The sequence below is a fragment of the Bubalus kerabau genome, chromosome 11, assembly GCF_029407905.1.
Source record: "Bubalus kerabau isolate K-KA32 ecotype Philippines breed swamp buffalo chromosome 11, PCC_UOA_SB_1v2, whole genome shotgun sequence".
Lineage (NCBI taxonomy): Eukaryota > Metazoa > Chordata > Mammalia > Artiodactyla > Bovidae > Bubalus > Bubalus kerabau.
Window position 1 is genome coordinate 24,234,359 of NC_073634.1, and position 17,928 is coordinate 24,252,286.

General features: G+C 44.0%; 1 protein-coding gene across 1 annotated transcript in view; it reads left to right on the forward strand.

The window, feature by feature from the left end:
- The window catches only part of ARHGEF33 (Rho guanine nucleotide exchange factor 33), a 43,988-nt gene that overhangs the window by 15,858 nt on the left and 10,202 nt on the right, over positions 1-17,928 (forward strand). Inside the window, exons 8-13 of the mRNA XM_055539863.1 lie at positions 5,796-5,928; positions 7,574-7,657; positions 8,843-8,926; positions 12,124-12,272; positions 13,278-13,442; positions 16,341-17,136. Of these exons, the coding sequence (XP_055395838.1) occupies positions 5,796-5,928; positions 7,574-7,657; positions 8,843-8,926; positions 12,124-12,272; positions 13,278-13,442; positions 16,341-17,136 (1,411 nt within the window). The remainder of the gene's footprint in view (positions 1-5,795; positions 5,929-7,573; positions 7,658-8,842; positions 8,927-12,123; positions 12,273-13,277; positions 13,443-16,340; positions 17,137-17,928) is intronic.

Genomic DNA, 17,928 nt, shown 5'->3' on the forward strand with positions numbered 1-17,928 from the left:
ACTTCAGATTTTCTCTGCTTCCCTCTCTGCTGAGAGAAAGCAGGAAAGAGAAACTTATGATTTGGTGGGGAAAGACTACTGTCATAAAGATGTGATAATCCAGATCCACTGAGGAAAAGGCCAAGCCAAATAAATGAGAAGTCTGGATGATGGATGACTAGAGACAAACAGAGCATTACCACTTTAAGTATGCTACCAAGGAATATGCACTGGCGGTTCATGAAGTTGTGGGAAGCCTGAACTGTATTTTCCAGATCCGTATCACCCCCACCCCCAATTTTACTTGGCTTTGCAGCTGCCAGCAATAAACCCAATCACCAAAACACAATGTACCTCCATCACAGCGACTGATGTGAGAAAACGTGCCACGACAAACCCACAATTGCTTCACTATTTGCAAGAATTATTTCACTGCAAAACCTAGATAAAATAGAAAGCTGTAAGGAGCAGAAAAGAACATGACACTGAAAGCTGTGAACAGTAGACGCTCTGGACTGGGTTTTACTTTCTGTGGCCACCTAGATCCTTGCTGGCTCTTCCTTCCCTTTCTGGCCACTTGATTCCCCCTTTTTCACCCCATCCAGCTTGTCTGAACCTCCCAGATTACCCCTTCAGCCCTCCGAGAAGTCTCTCTGGCCTCTTGCTATCTTGCTGGTGCCGAAGATTTGCTCAGTTCACATTAAAACCCAACTAAAACCCAGTCTACCTTTTGAAGTGGCTTTGCCTCCACATCTATGAGTCTAAGCCAGCAGCATCTCTTTCTACTCTCTGAAAATGTGGGGATGGAGTAAGGAGAGTGAAAGAGAGGATTGTTTGCTCCAGCATACAGTAATTAGGCTTCATGCTTAGGTACTTCATTTACTTCACGAAATCTTCACAAGAACCTGTGAATCCTACTTGATAGATGAAGAAACTCAGGTCCAGTGAGGTTTGAAGTCACATAACCAACCTAAGCCAGAGCTCAAACCCAGGCCTGTCTCATGCTCTTTAGCATCGCACTGCTTCTCTAAGGACCATGTGATTTCAAAGATACCACCTTGACTGACAGCGATATGCCTGGTGCCTCAACCAGAAGCTGACTTTGTCCCTTCCTGTTTCATAAATCAGGCTTCTCCCTTAGCTGCCCATTTGTCCTTACTTCAGATCTCAGCTGACCCATCAAATAGGGGAATGTTTTTAGTTCACAGAAGCTCTTTTCTACTTGCCCTCTCTTCTACTGCTCATGACCCATTACTAAGAAGTGGGCCTTCCCCCAAATCCTGAGATTAAAAATAATTAAAACTATCATACCTTCCTCAAGAAAGTAAGATAATAGTTATTTCTCATATCCATGATGATGCTATTTATGTTAGTTATCTGCTAAGCTAATCCTCTTTTTTGTTTTCATTGCCCAAGAAGAGAAAAGCTTCAACTCAGTATTCTTAGTGCTAATATGAAATCTCTGGTTCTGAGCTTTGCTGTGCTTAGTCATTCAGTCATGTCCTATTCTTTGCGACCCCATGGACTCTAGCCTGCCAGGCTCCTCTGTTCATGGGGATTCTCCAGGCAAGAACACTGGAGTGGGTTGCCATATCCTCCTCCAGGGGCTCTTCCCCCACCCAGGGATTGAACCCAGGTCTCCTGCATTGCAGGTGATTCTTTACCACCTGAGCCACCAGGGAAGCCCCTCTGAGCTTTGCAACGTCACCCTTTTCCTATTGTTGTTGAGTCGCTAAGTCATGTCTGACTCTTTGTGATACCATGGACTGTAGCCTGCCAGGCTCCTCTGTCCATGGGACTTCCCAGGCAAGAATACTGGTTGTCATTTCCTTCCCAGGGATCAAAGCCAAGTCTCTTGCATCTTCTGCACTGGCAGATGGATTCTTTACCACTAAGCCACCAGGGAAGCCATACTCTTTTCCTACCTGAGGTTAGAGCTTCATCCTCCTCCTTAATTCACTGTTTCTTTTTACCTAAGCTTTCTGAAGCCTCCACTTGTAGCCTCTTTATTTAAATAGATAAGCGGAATGAAATACAGAACAGAATGAGATTATTCCTCTTCTCTATTGGCGTTTTTCCTCCCATGCAAAGATGAAAATTACCTTATGAACATTTACCTTTCCCATCACAAACCACAAACCTTCTGCATTTTCTGCCCTCAATGAAAAGTCACCTGGGGGTGAAAACGACACCCACAAATACATACCTGATGCTCAAACCTGAGGGTGCCACGTCTTCTCAAACCTATAAAATAAAACTTCAGGTTTTCCCTAGAAATACATGAAGTGCTCAGAAGTCTCTGCAGGCTGCTTCCAGCCAGCCCTGCCCCTGGCTGCAATCGCCTGATGCTGCAGGAGCAAAGGCTGCCAATGGAAGCCTGAGGGGAAAGTATGGGCTGTTGTCCACTGGTAGGAGGATCACAGATGTTGGAGTTCTTGTTTTTTTCTGGCATGTTTCACCCACACAGAGCCACTACCTCAGGCTTGAGTAGTCCTGCATGAACCCTTGTCAGGAGGGGCAAAGTCAGCCCCACAGGATTTGCCGGTTAGCCTTAAAAGCTGAATCCCAAGGACTACATCCTCCGAGAGTTCAACGAACTGTATGCTTCAGATCACCAGTAGGTGGCATGTGTTTTTGTTATCAATGCCTCATCTTGCAGCTGAAGCTCAGGAGTTGTTTTGACCTAAGTTACTAATTTAAAACTATAACTGGATGTTCGTTGATTGCTTTTAGTTTATTTCCTTGCTTAAGTACTGTCTTGCAGGAGTTGAAATTACTTTGAAGACTTTAGAAAGAATAAACTTCTCATGTTGCCATAATCTCACCCCCGGTAAGGAACAGAAAATAAATTAAGCACTTAACATTTTTGTCCTAATGAAAAAGTTGCTTCTGGGAGTCAGGTTAGGCTCCAGGCAAAACAGTGAAATAGGTTAAGTGTGTCTATACTTCTTCCTTCTTTTTCCCTCTCCCCATTTCCTGGCTCACCTCCTCTGCACTCTGCCCTAATTTCAAATATTATCCTTATTAAATTAAAAAAAAATTTAAAGCCTGTTTTCAATATTTGGTAGAGAAAGTGAAAAATGAAAGTGAAAGTTGCTCAGTCATTTCCAACTCTTTGCAACCCCATGGACTATACAGTCCATGGGATTCTCCAGGCCAGAATACTAGAGTGGGTAGCCTTTCCCTTCTCCAGGGGATCTTCCCAACCCAGGGATCAAACCAGGTCTTGCATTGCAGGCAGATTCTTTACTAGCTGAGCCACAGGGAAGCCCAAGAATAATGGAGTGGGTAGCCTATCCGTTCTCCAGCAGATCTTCCCAACCCAGGAATCCAACCAGGGTCTCCTGCATTGCAGGCAGATTCTTTACCACTGAGCTATCAGAGAAGCCATTTGGCACAGAATCCACCTCAAATCATCGCTCTTCATGTAACTCACATGCTTCCGTGAAACTTAATGAGGGTATTAGCCTTTTGTGATCCCCATCCTAAAACCTTACACTGTCACTCCAGTGGACTGTCCACGAGGCAACCTGGACTCCAACCAAGATACCAACTGTCTAACTCTGCAAGTACACTGGTCAAAGTGTAACAGAAGACAGCTTTCTTGAAAGAAAGGACAGGATAGGACAGGAAAGGAAGGGGAAAAAAAAGGAGAGGAAGGAAAGAGAGAAAAAGAAGAGATAAATCAAGACATTTTATACACCCTACACTGACCACCCGTCACAATCTCAGATCTCACCACTGTGCCCTAACATCTCACAGTGTCACACCAGGAGTATTACCTGCAGTCACTGTCAGCCTCTGGGTGGGGAGAAATCTTTCATGTCTAGGTCTTGTGCGGGTGCAGTGTTTCACTCTTTCAATGTGATCAGGTCTGCTTTCCTCCATCAGCTTTATGGTTTCTCCTAGTTAGACTGTCTCCTAGCCACGCCTCCAAATTCCCTCTGATGTGGACAGGGATTACTTAGGTCTTCCGAGCCTATTATATCAGCCCAGGAGGCCTCTCCTCCTGTGCTTAGGGATCAGTGGGCTTCACACACATGGAGACTCAAGGCACAGGGACTGGAGGGGTTGGCAGACTGGAGTAGAAGGAATCCTTGTCCCTTTTCATGGGAGGCTGGCATTTGTGTGTCTACTCTGAGCTGCAACCACAGGGGAATTTTCTTTGCTTGGAAATGGGCTGAAAACACCTCCTTCCAAACTGGTGTTCTTCCTACTGTTCTCAACAGAGTTCTGCTTGTTTGGGGGTGGCAAAGTACCCCAACTTGTAGTCCTGGCTGCTCTCACCTTTTGAGACAGACCCATATTCTGCCTATGGAATGTGTTCTCTGCTTTTACTTTAGATAAAAGAGATAGAGGGCAGAGGGTGGGAGAGCAGGAAGGGGGCTCAGCAAAACTAGGACTAGCAGGCCAGACCTATGGCTCACCCTTGAGTTCTTTTCTGCATAAAGCCAAGAACTCTCACTTGGTGGCCTGTCCCAGGAACCTGCCTGAGACCTGGGACATGACCATCCTCTCCTGCCTCATTTTCCTGCAACCTCTTTACAAAGGATATTAATAAATCTATTTTTTACCTAAAACAAAAGAATCAAGAAAACCAACCAAACTAACATGAAAAACCTTGTGGTCTTGAAAGCACAGGGGAACTTACTTTCAGTTCCCCCAAATTACCAAGCTGGAGCTGACATCCTTGCTGTGGTCCAGCAAGGCTCTACTCCTGTTTCTTCCTTCCTCACTCCTTCAGGCCTCTGCTCACCCCGCTTCTCCATCCAGTCCACCATCCAATCCACCTTCTCCTTCCTCCCATGATTCTCCTTCTGACTCTCCTCTCCATCCCACCCTCCTCTGACTTCTCTCGTCTTTCCTTCATTTCCTCTGAAATAAATGAGACACACTGAGATAGAGGGCAGAGGGTGGGAGAGCAGGAGGGGGCTCAGCAAAACTGGGACTAGCAGGCCAGACCTATGCTGTAGCCTCCTCTGGCAAGACTCCATGCATTCCCAGATTCTTCTTAGAAACTGAAGGAAAGGGGAAAAGTAACACTTTTATGCCCTCATCCCCTGAACTTTCAGTTTCCAGCTTTAAACGAAATTTCCTCCTTCTCTAACTAAGCACAGTTGGTAGCTACGAATGACCAAGTGCCACCTTAGTGCTGTCATCTGCAGCATTAATTGGAATAGATGATTTGCATATCAAGTGGGAAGAACTTTAAAACATGAAAAAGATCTCCCTTAAAATTTTACTGTCATCTAAATAAGAGTGTGGAGAAGGCAATGGCACCCCACTCCAGTACTCTTGCCTGGAAAATCCCATGGACGGAGGAGCCTGGTTGGCTGCAGTCCTTGGGGTTGCCAAGAGTCGGACACGACTGAGCGACTTCATTTTCACTTTTCACTTTCATGCATTGGAGAAGGAAATGGCAACCCACTCCAGTGTTCTTGCTTGCAGAATCCCAGGGACGGGGGAGCCTGGTGGGCTGCCGTCTATGGGGTCGCACAGAGTCGGACAAGACTGAAGTGACTTAGCAGTAGCAGTTAGCAAATAAGAGTGTACCATTTTGCTTTGAAAAGGCCACTCAAGCGAAGTGCTCTTAACTAGTTCAATACACATTTGCACAGGAGTCATCAGTAAAGGGTCTTTCTGTGGTCTGAGGTTACCTGCTGTGAGGCTGACAGTGACAAATTTTTTTTTGAATACTAAAGGCAGACCTGTGACTCAAAGTATTTTGAATGACTGGGAAAATTGGACTTGTTCCGTATGTTCTTGAAGAGCCTTTTCTTCTCTACACCCGGTTTGTGTCTCTCTTCTGTTTCAAGCCTCTTCCCTGGCTCTTTACGGTACATTGTCCAGCAGCACCTGGATTTGCTTCACGCTCTGCAGGAAAGGGTCTTGAAGTGGCCACGCCAAGGGGTCCTTGGAGATTTATTCCTTAAGTTAACAAATGATGAGGTAAGTTTTTTTTTTTCTTAATCCTTTATAAACTTGAATTACATGCATCTGTGTCTTCCATGTCCATTTCTCTTAATGGAGAATCTAGAATCAGTGGATTTCAGAGTCCGAGGAGGTCTAGTCTAACCTCCTTGTTCTACAGATAATGAAATAAAGTTCAGAGAAAAAACCATGGTTGAAATTACCCAGCTATCTAGATATTTGTAGATCTGTGGCTAGAACCCAAGTCTTTTAAGTTCCAGTTCATCATTTTTCTGCTGAACTATAACTGCCCCCATTGAATATGATGTATGTGTGTGTGTATATATACATGCACATATATATCCATCTATACATATAAAATACATATATGGGCATTTGTATATATGTATATGCTTTCACACACAATTTCATTTCTTAAAGATTTTTTAAAATGTGATGGGTAGCTATTTGTCTAGAATGTTTTTTGTTTTCACTTTCTTGGAGAAAGGATGCTAAGTTTTTAAATCTCTGTAATGTTCTTAAAAAAAAATATGATTTAGGTCACAAGCTGCAAACTCAAATGCCTACAGGGCCAGCAGATGACATTAGTAAGTAGAAATGAGTGGAATGTAATACAATGTGGGAATACTACTGGGAAGTGAGCTTAAGTGGAGCACATATGCTTTTCTATAAGGAATAGCTGCTCAGCTATATACAATTTGCAGGAAAAAAGGACTAGGGTTTCCAGATCTGGTATTTTAAGAGAAGTGGAAAGTCCAGAATTTTGTGTGAAGTTTTATTTTTAAAATATTGCATGGATTAATTGAAATTCGTCTGCAAGTCAGATTTTACCTTCAGTTGACCTCTGTATATGAATGATTCATAATACAAGTTTACAAATTATTTACTTGTATAGAGTGGATGTAATGCCATCCCTCTAAACTTACTTTTACTCATTTGTATTCAATGTGCTTTCTTGAGCTGAGAATTGTTATACCTATGGGAAAATAACTTTGAGAGGTGAAAACTGTTTTCCTGAGGGGATATTCCATAGGTGAATAAGAAATTAGTGGAAAAAGTCAAGAATTCCAGATCTAGACCCTCTGAGGTGAGTTGGGAAAAGTTCCTCATTTGGATGTTGATGATTGAAGCAGAGAGTAATTAAAAAACAAAATTTGCATTTTTATCATTTAACTGTTTAAAATATTTTTTCAACTTACATGGCACCTTCTTTCTGCTTTGGTTTATCATTTCACTTTCATTAAAGCAGGGATACTGAGTTTTGGTTTCCAAGTCCATAGGACTATTTTCTTTAAAACCAAAGTTTTTTAAAGGTGAATAAAAAAATAAAACAAATATTACTAAACACATTTAATGAATGATTAAAATAATCTCTACAAAGTACTCCTTTAGATATGCATGAGTCCGCCTGCCAATGCAGGAGACGCAAGAGATGTGAGTTTGATCCCTGGGACAGGAAGATCCCCTGATGTAGGAAATGGCAACCCACTCCAATATTCTTGCCTGGGAAATCCCATGGACAGAGGAGCCTGGTGGGCCATAGTGCATGGGGTCCCAAAGAACTGAACATGACTGAGCAACTGAGCACAAACAAACATACATATTAATTATTATCATTCCTGTCTCCAGGTTCTTACCATGACTTTTTCTGTTTGTTTTCAAGAATAATTTTTTGGATTATTATGTTGCTTACCTGAGGGACTTGCCCGAATGCATCTCTTTGGTTCATGTGGTTGTTCTGAAGGAGGTAAGTTAACTCTATGTTTGCATTCTCCTTTGGTTACATGTGTGACTACATTATGTTGCTCACCTTTCCAGAAAACACAGCACATGTACTCTGGGCTTGTTCTCCAGGCTGGGGAATGCCTTGAACAAAGCCACTGACTCTCCTCCCTGGGGTTCAAGGAGCCACTCAAGGATCAGTGCCATTGCTTTGGTCTTTGCTCTTCCTTACTGAACTTCTGTTCCATTCCACTGGAAATACAGACAAAGTAAACAAATATTCTAACCAGAGATCCTCAGGCTGCAGTTTGCAACCTTAACGGTTTTGGGCTTTATAAACTTAGATGTATTAATCTGAATATTAAATTCATGTCATAGTGTGTCTATCATTTTACAAGATTATAAAATGGCTCTAGTCATGTTGCTTTAAGTGTTGCTACTGCAGTGATATATTAGATGCTCAATAAGCACATATACATATAAAGCAATTCTAGTTATTTTAGGTCAATAGAAAAGAACTATATCAGAAGCTCTAAAGCTAAGAGTTAATTAAGTTTCACAAGAGGTGAGAGGCTCTCTTAACTTTCTACGTCAACCTCTGACTGTTCTCAACCCAGTATAATACCTACCATATATTAGCACTCAGCAAATATTGAGTCAGCCTAAAAGTTCATGGGGTTTTTCCATAAGATGTTACAGAAAAGCCCAAATGAACTTTTTGACCAACCTAATATTTGAGAAAGGAGAAAGGAAGGGAAGGGACATGAAGAAAGTCCAGCATGTTTCCTGTTGCCAAACGGTTTCTCCCTTCTTCATTCTCATGAGGTTCAAAGCACCTTTAATGCCTGTTGGTAAAAACATTGTACAGATTACTTGCTGAAGAACCTTAACAAATTTAGTCAACTCAAGTCTAATTTACTGAGTGCTCACTTTGCTAAGATGGTGTTGGAGAGTGGGGAGGGGGAGGGGGTGGTTTGGACATTTGGGTAGATTCTAAAGAAGAATATGACACACTCCTTGTTAGCAAAGAGGTGTCTTCTTGAGCATGTCCCTGAATAAGTAGCCTCTCCAATGACAGATCAATGTTTCGTGACACTCTCCATGAAGAAAATGCTCTAGTAAACCCTTGCTACTCTAGTGGAACTGACCTCAGTTTTGCAGCCAGAACTGGAGGCACACTGAAGACTGACTCCAACTTTCTTTCATTCAGGGTGATGAAGAGATTAAGTCAGACATCTACACATTGTTTTTTCATATAGTCCAGCGCATCCCTGAATATCTGATACATCTACAGGTAGGCATGGCTGGTCAAGCTACCAAGCTGATTTTCATGCTAAACAGTTGTTTTGGGCTTCCAATGAAAAGACACCATAAAGGGTCAAGAAATCATTAATATTTCTAAAAAGTGTTTGAATGATTTCGATTTTTATGATTACCCTATCTCCACCTTGTGGTATGAGCTAAAATCTCATCCTCAAAAGTTTTTGGCTCATGATGCCAAAAAGAAAATTCTATCTTTATTTACCAGCAATTCACACCTATGCTGATCCAGGATCTTTCTAGGGCAGCTCCTGCCAGATCCTGGGAACCTATTCAGTTCCTTCCATCTTGGTTCCACAGCCATCTAAATTCACCTCCACTCCCAGCCCTACCCCTTGGGTATCTAAGAAATATCTATACAAGCTCCCCACTTACCTCTATTCTGGTTACTTTCTTTTGACTTGTGTCCAAGGGTCTACTATACCTTGCTTATGTCTTGTGTCACGAAAGAAGCATGGAGAAGCTGATGAGCTGACATCTTCACACCATTTTCCTATAGGCTTGTAGCATCTTAGAGGGAGTTGAGTTGAGAGAGACTCAGCAACACCCCTACCAGTCCCTCTTCTTCCCACTACCCACCTGTTCTGGTTTAATTGATGACTGATTTTTCTAAGGAATTCAATGAAAGTATCTCAGAACTGCTTGGAATTTGTCCCAGGTAGAAGTAGCCCAGTATTAATATTAAAAAGACTTTCAATTGTATATGGCTTTATATTTTGAAATCATTCTTTCTTAATAATTATCTAATTTAATCTTCAACTATCCCATGAAATCAGTATCATTATTAACACTTTAGATAATGGAGAGACAAAGAAGTAATTTGCCCAAGTTAAGATATTTGGTCGGTGGAAAAAATATAGGCTTGAAACCTAGGTCCTGCAAGCAGTGTGTAAGTAAGCAAACAAGAACCCGGAGTCTACTCTCTGGCTTGAGTTCAAATCCTGGCTTTGATCTTCATTAGATGTGTGACCCAGTGAAGATTATTTAACTTCACTTTGCCTTGATTTCCTTCTTTGTTAAATGGAGGTAAGAATGGTACCTATCTAACTGGGTTGTGGTAAAAGTTAAATGAGAAAATAATGTAGAAGACTTAGTGCTTGGCAATGGGAAGCACTCAGTAACTGTTCAGTTCAATTCAGTTCAGTCGCTCAGTCGTGTCCAACTCTTTACAACCCTATGGACTGCAGCACACCAGGCCTCCCTGTCCATCACCAACTCCCAGAGTTTACTCAAACTCATGTCCATTGAGTTGGTGATGCCATCCAACCATCTCATCCTCTCTCGTCCCCTTCTCCTCCCACCTTCAATCTTTCACAGCATCAGGGTCTTTTCAAATGAGTCAGTTCTTTGCATCGGGTGGCCAAAGTATTGGGGTTTCAGCTTCAGCATCAGTCCTTCCAATGAACACTAAGGATTGATCTCCTTTAGGATGGACTTGTTGGCTCTCCTTGCAGTCCAAGGGACTCTCAAGAGTCTTCTCCAAACCACAGTTAAAAAGCATCAATTCTTTAGTGCTCAGCTTTCTTTGTAGTCCAACTCTCAAATCCGTACATGACTACTGGAAAAACCATAGCCTTGACTAGATGGACCTTTGTTGGCAAAGTAATGTCTCTGCTTTTTAATATGCTGTCTAAGTTGGTCATAACTTTTCTTCTAAGGAGTAAGCATCTTTTAATTTCATGGCTGCAGTCACCATCTGCAGTGATTTTGGAGCCCCCAAAAGTAAAGTCTGTCACTGTTTCCACTGTTTCCTCATCTATTTGCCACGAAGTGATGGGACCCGATGCCATGCCCTTAGTTTTCTGAATGTTGAGCTTTAAGCCACATTTTTTACTCTCCACTTTCATTTTCATTCAAAAGGCTCTTTAGTTCTTCTTCGCTTTCTTTCATAAGAGTGGTGGCAAGTGCATATCTGAGGTTACTGATATTTCTCCCAGCAATCTTGATTCCAGCTTGTGCTTCTTCCAGCCCAGTGTTTCTCATGATGTACTCTGCATATAGGTTAAATAAGCAGGGTGACAATATACAGCCTTGACGTATATTGGAACTGGTTCCTATTTGGAACCAGTCTGTTGTTCCATGTCCAGTTCTAACTGTTGCTTCCTGACCTGCATACAGATTTCTCAAGAGACAGGTCAGGTGGTCTGGTATTCCCATCTGTTGAAGAATTTCCCACAATTTGTGGTGATCCACACAGTCAAAGGCTTTGGCATAGTCAATAAAGCAGAAATAGATGTTTTTCTGGAACTCTCTTGCTTTTTCAATGATCCAACAGATGTTGGCAATTTGATCTCTGGTTCCTCTGCCTTTTCTAAAACCAGCTTGGACATCTGGAAGTTCACGGTTCATGTACTGTTGAAGCCTGGCTTGGAGAACTTTGGGCATTAGTTTACTAGCGTATGAGATGAGTGCACTTGTGCAGTAGTTTGAGCATTCTTTGGCATTGCCTTTCTTTGGGATTGGAATGAAAACTGACCTTTTCCAGTCCTGTGGCCACTGCCGAGTTTTCCAAATTTGCTGGCATATTGAGTGCAGCACTTTCACAGCATCATCTTTTAGGATTTGAAATAGCTCCACTGGAATTCCATCACCTCCACTAGCTTTGTTCTTAGTGATGCTTCCTAAGCCCCGCTTGACTTCACATTCCAGGATGTCTGGCTCTAGGTGAGTGATCACACCATCGTGATTATCTGGGTCGTGAAGATCTTTTTTGTGCAGTTCTTCAGTAACTGTCAGCTTTCCCAGTCGCAACCAGCATGCATGTTCCACTACAGCACAGCAGGCATTGTAATGGGAGGGGTAATAGGCCAGGCTTGATCATAACGTCCCCCTACTTCCAGCTCTGATGCCTGATATTCCCACCATTGGTTAGAGACAATAATTGTTAGAATGGCTCCATTACTTCAGAGATCTAATTAGTAGATCCTTCTAATTTTCCATATGTTCAAATTCAACTCCAACAGGAGCAAAAATGACTGTTATTTTCCCGAGATGCGATGGAAAAAGGGAACAACAAGTTTGACTTTTCAGTTTGTTATTAAATTGGCCATTGGTATTGTTTTGAGTAAGTGGCTTCCAAACTCTCACAGCATATCAAGGCAAGGTACAGAAGAGACAAAACAACTTTTCATTCTAACTTTGCAATGCTGCTTCCTTTTTTCTTCCATCCAGAATGTCCTGAAGTTCACAGAGCAGGAACACCCTGACTATTACCTACTTCTGGTGTGTGTTCAGCGCCTGCGAGTATTTATCTCACACTACACCCTGCTTTTTCAGTGCAATGAGGATTTGCTTATTCAGAAACGGAAAAAGCTCAAGAAGTAAGGTTCTGATGGTGAAGTTTAGAGGGTTGACCAAAGGTTTCTGAGAACAGGGATACACACGGTCAATGTGAGTGTCTGTTGCAAGTAACCACATTGTATGTAAAGTAGCTGAAATGCAGTGGTGGAGGCAGAAGAGAGGAGAGAAGGGAATGGAAGAGAGGTGGCCAGGCTGGCTACAGGAGGGAGGTACTTACTAGCTGGTAGAAATTACTTTAGAAAAACAAGCAAATTTGCTGTACTGTTTATGGGGACCTTCTATTTTCTCATGTTGCTAACCACCTCAAAAATAGTTATTTCGCTAAACTTGCCTGGTTTAAAATTGCAGTTTAAAGGCTAAAATCTGATTTCTTTCATTAACTCAAGAAGTATTTATTGAGCACCTATGGTATACCAAGTAATGTTCTTCAAACTGAATACACTGCAAAGAACAAAACAGTCAAAAATTTTTGCCACATGGAGCTTACTTTTTAGACCTGGATAGCCAGGTAATAAATAAGATAGATGGTTTTAAGTGCTATGGGTAAAAATAAAACAAATAAGGGAGAGGGTGGTGGTTGAACAGATTTCACACTAAGAAGAAATAGGGAGGACTAAGGAAAATCTGGTCTTCAAAGGGAACAGAAGCAACTCATAACAAAGCTTACTAATAACCTGGATTTTTTCCAACCTCATCCCAATCCAATGAGGAAAACAGAATCATTTCTATGGGTGCTTCACATTAGAAGAAGATGCTATCCCCCAAGTCAGGGCTCCTCTAATGGATGACCTCTCCCCGTACTCCCCCTTACCCCCAAACTCAGTTCAGCCAATTGATCAGCATCCCCACTCCCAACCAGCAGTCAGCTTGCACTCTAATGTATCAACAACCTAGTTTGTAGAGAGCCTGGGGAGAGCGAGAAGCTCACAGCTGAGATTCATCTGAGAAATGCTACTTTTCTTGGTGTAATCTATATATTCAGAGAGTTGATTTTCCACTGAGAATTATGACCTCCATTCTATTAGGTCATCCATGGCGAAGCTGTACAAAGGGCTGGCTTCCCAGTGTGCAAACGCCGGGCAAGATGCTTCTCCCACTGCAGGCCCCGAGGCTGTCCGTGACAGTGGGATCCACTCAGAAGAGATGCTGCAACCCTACCCTTCTGCTCCCAGTTCTGGACCTGCTGTCACGTAAGCACCTGTTGCTGTGGAAAGATTAATGACAATGCCCTCGCGTCCCAGGTGGTCTGTATAGGGTAGCAGGCCAGTCTGTGTGGGTTTGCAAACCAGCTTGGATTAGGAGTATGACTTACAGGGCTCCTTTCTCCCTCTCCCATCAGGTCTATATGTGGCAGGCAAACAGCTGACCCAATGTCTGGATCCCAGAGGAAGGCACTCATGTTAAGGAGCAGGCCTAGAGGCTGGAGGTTACTCCCAATAAGGTTACCACACGTAACCATCCCCCACCTACAGCATGAGTCTCTCAGGGTTTGGACAATGACAGAGTGGAAGGGAGTACCATAAGATGACAGGAAGGCATTTTATAGCTCTCAGAAGAGTGGGGCTTTAATGTCTCCACGAGATACAGTGGGGGAAAAAAGCTATCCCAGTCAGGGGTCAGAGGAAGTCTGGGCTCTGAGGATGAGACATTGGTCTGAGATGATGCAGAATGTTGATTAGCATCTCCCAATTCTCCGTGAAGCTTCTTCAGAAATAGACTTCATGACCTCTGTTCTTCAGCTTCTCTGAAAGCTGTTCTGGGTTGTGAATGGATGTGATCATTGATAAAGTCTCTGCACACAACCTTTTCAAACACTAAACTGTTTTTTTCATTTAGCAAACTTCTTGATGATCTTTAAAGGATTAGGCCACATATCTGGAACTCATTTTACCTCTGAAGGATAAGTGGACTTGGGCCACCTCTGAAACTAGGACTTTTGGAAGATCAGGGAAACCAAAACTCAAAATTTCAAATCCCCAATTTACCAATTCTCCCCAAACTAATTCCTCAGACTATAATTTCTGCTTTGGGTTTTATTAAGGAAAAATTAGAAATCATGCAAAAAGCTGCTTTTCTAATATTATGACGACGTGAGAAGCAGTTGAGCTTATTTCAATTTTTTAATCACTAGTTTTTAGAATGCAAATTACAATCATGGAAGGAGCAACTGATCAATAACTCAAATCCTGTTTGCTTTTTGCCTTCATCTCTTAAACTGAGAACACTTAGCAGTAAGAGATGGTGGAGAAGGAAATAGCAACCCACAGCAGTATTCTTGCCTGGAGAATCCCATGGACAGAGGAGCCTGGTAGGCTACAGTCCACGCAGTTGCAAAGCGTTGGATACAACTGAAGCGGCTTAGCATACCATAGCACATCAGTGAGAGACGGCAGTGCAAATGTGCAGTCAGGATGGTGAAATTTCATAATCATTCTGAAAATCTGAAACATTAATCTTTCTATACATAAAGTCCAGGATGATTTTCCTACTATAGATAAAATCCTAGAACACCTGTAGGGAGAGTATGCTGCTGCTGCTGCTGCTGCTAAGTCGCTTCAGTCGTGTCCAACTCTGTGCGACCCCATAGACGGCAGCCCATCAGGCTCCCCTGTCCCTTGGATTCTCCAGGGAAGAACACTGGAGTGGGTTGCCATTTCCTTCTCCAGTACATGAAAGTGAAAAGGGAAAGTGAAGTCGCTCAGTCGTCTCCAACTCTTAGCGACACCATGGACTGCAGCCTACCAGGCTCCTTCGTCCATGCGATTTTCCGGGCAAGAGTACTTGAGTGGGGTGCCATTGCCTTCTCCAAGTATACCACACAGAGTATACCACACCGAAAAAAATACGTTTCCTGGGAGGGGAGCGAGACAGGAGATGGAATTTTTTTGTGGATCACTTCAGCTTTTTTTTCACTTGAATTCTTAAGACAATGATAAAACTATCTTCTTTGAAGTTAAGACTTATACTGCCTACAAAATGAAATCCTTAGAGATTACACCCAGAGGAAGAACATGGCTGCCACGGCACTCTGTTGGGAAAATAACCAGAAAAGAAACCCAAGTCTTCCAAGTTAAAAGAGAATTCAACTCAACATTCCATTTTACTATATTTTCACCTTTGTAAATGTGACACTTAATTTTTATCTTAAGACCATCAGACAAAATAGTATTACAGTTTACTTCTGCATTCTTACTGCATTTTTTTGTGGCAAAATTTAGTATGAATAAACTAACACAATAACTAGTTTGGGTCAGTGTGCGGTAGTCCACTCTCATCTGGCAATTAAATTCCAGCCGAACTGGCATTCGCATCCAATCTGATGCGTATGCTATCCAAGTATCCAGTGTGAATTATTCTTTATCCACGATGAAACAAATCAAAATAACTCTCCATGAAATTGGGCATATTCAGAGAGACGGACTTTTCATTTTGGTAATATTCTTGTGGATGGAAGTTTGAGATGACTTATATTGCATGCTTCATAGCCACAGGGAATTTTTTAGTTTTTTATTATGAAAATGTCAAATACATACAAAAGCAAAATGTACAGTGAACCCCGCATACTATCATCCAGATGTTTTTTTACTTCATCCAGATTTTTTTTTACTGTTTACTTCATCTGGGAATTGTTCTTAAGCAGGAAGATCCTTGAGTTGAACAAAAGTTGTTTCCATGATTTTCTATGACTCTGCTAGGACAAAAAAGGGAGAGAAGAGAGAAAAAGATGTGCCTTGGGGCCTTGACACATGGTGGAGAGGGTCAGCGCTGAGCATCCTTGGCCTACCAGCCATCTCTACACAGTGCCTCTGGGCTCAGACGGGTACTTCCGGGATCCTCTTCACAAACGGTTATTTTCACTCTCCCACTTGGGGGACCAGGGCTCCTGGGGGCTACTTAATTTGACAAGCCTGTGGCGCTTGGTAGGTAACACAGAGGAGCCTGGGAGGGCCGGAGAAGAGGGAGCAGACAGTTTGCGTCTAAGCGGTATCTGGTAGGCATTGTGTGGTTCCCAGCCTCGCGCTGCTCGGGGACAGGCGCGCACTAATACACCGTAAGCACACTTCTTTTGTATTGTCTCCCCTTTAAAGACATTTGATGCCCCCAGTGAAGAAAAGCCAACAGCAGCAAAGCTTGATGGAGAGCATGCAGCCCGGGAAGCCCAGTGACTGGGAGATGGAGGGCAGAAAGCACGAGAGGCCCGAGAGCCTCCTGGCGCCGGCGCAGTTCTGTGCCGCTGAGCAGGACGTGAAGGCGCTCGCCGGGCCCCTGCAGGCCATCCCGGAGATGGACTTCGAGCCGTCGCCGGCGGAGCCGCTGGGCAACGTGGAGCGCTCCCTGCGCGCCCCGGCCGAGCTCCTGCCCGACGCCCGCAGCTACGTGCCCGCGGCCTACGAAGAGTTTGAGTATGGCGGCGAGATCTTCGCGCTGCCCGCACCCTACGACGAGGAGCCCTTCCAGGCTCCGGCCCTCTTCGAGAACTGCTCGCCCGCCTCTTCCGAGTCCAGCCTGGACATCTGCTTCCTGCGACCCGTCAGCTTCGCCATGGAGGCCGAGCGGCCCGAGCACCCGCTGCAGCCGCTGCCCAAGAGCGCCACGTCGCCGGCAGGCAGCAGCGGCGCCTACAAGCTGGAGGCAGCAGCGCAGGCGCACAAAGCCAAGCCGCTGAGCCGCTCGCTCAAGGAGTTCCCGCGCGCGCCGCCGCCCGAGGGCGTGGCCCCGCGCCTCTACAGCACGCGCAGCAGCAGCGGCGGCCGCGCGCCGCTCAAGGCCGAGCGCGCCGCGCAGGCGCACGGCCAAGCCGCCTCCGCTCGCGGGGCGCCCCGGACCTTCTTTCCCCAACAGAGGTCCCAAAGCGAAAAGCAGACCTATTTGGAAGTAAGGAGGGTAAAGTAAAACCAACCCCAAACCCACAGCGCTGGCAACCCCGGGCCTAGATCTCCAGGGGTGCAGCCTGGGCTCACCTAGCGTGGAGGGGAACGCAGGTTGGCCAGGCGGGGGCAGCAGAAGATGCTGAGAGCCCGTGTTACAGGCTTGTCCGTCAGTGGTCCTCGGAGGAAAGTGTTAGTTCTTCAGGGCCAGGACGCAGGAGCATGCCATACCTATGTATGTGTATGATGACAAAAAGACTAGGACTCCTCTTAGACCTGCTTAAAACACCCCCCGCCCACCACCACCAAGTTAAAGAGTTACAGGTGTTCTGTGCTTTCCTGCTTAAGCTGTGGCACCTCCCAGATGCAGTTCATATGCAAAACACTTCACAGAAGTCCCAGGGGATGTGTCTTCTTTGCCTATTAAACGCACCCCTTGTTCAAAATATCGAATCCTAGGTGCTAGCCCTGACCTGCACCCTTGCTTATAGCTAGGGAGGAGGCAAGTTGCCCTCTCTCCCTGGGGACTCTTGAAAAAAGTTCATTTCCACTTGCTTTCCTTTTGCCTGGAAAAGGGTGTCATGGTACTTTGCAGACTCCAGTTGGACGAAGACAGCACCAAACTGTCCAGAAAGCATTGACTCACAAACACCTTCTTTGGCCTCTATATGGATGTTTGGTATTTTGATGTTTCATCTTGACATCTGCAAGCCTTGGGACATTTAAAGAAGTGTTTAAATACATATTCGTGAAAGGACTAATAGTTCCTGAATAAACAATGTCTCCACAAGTGATTGGAACAAAGGCA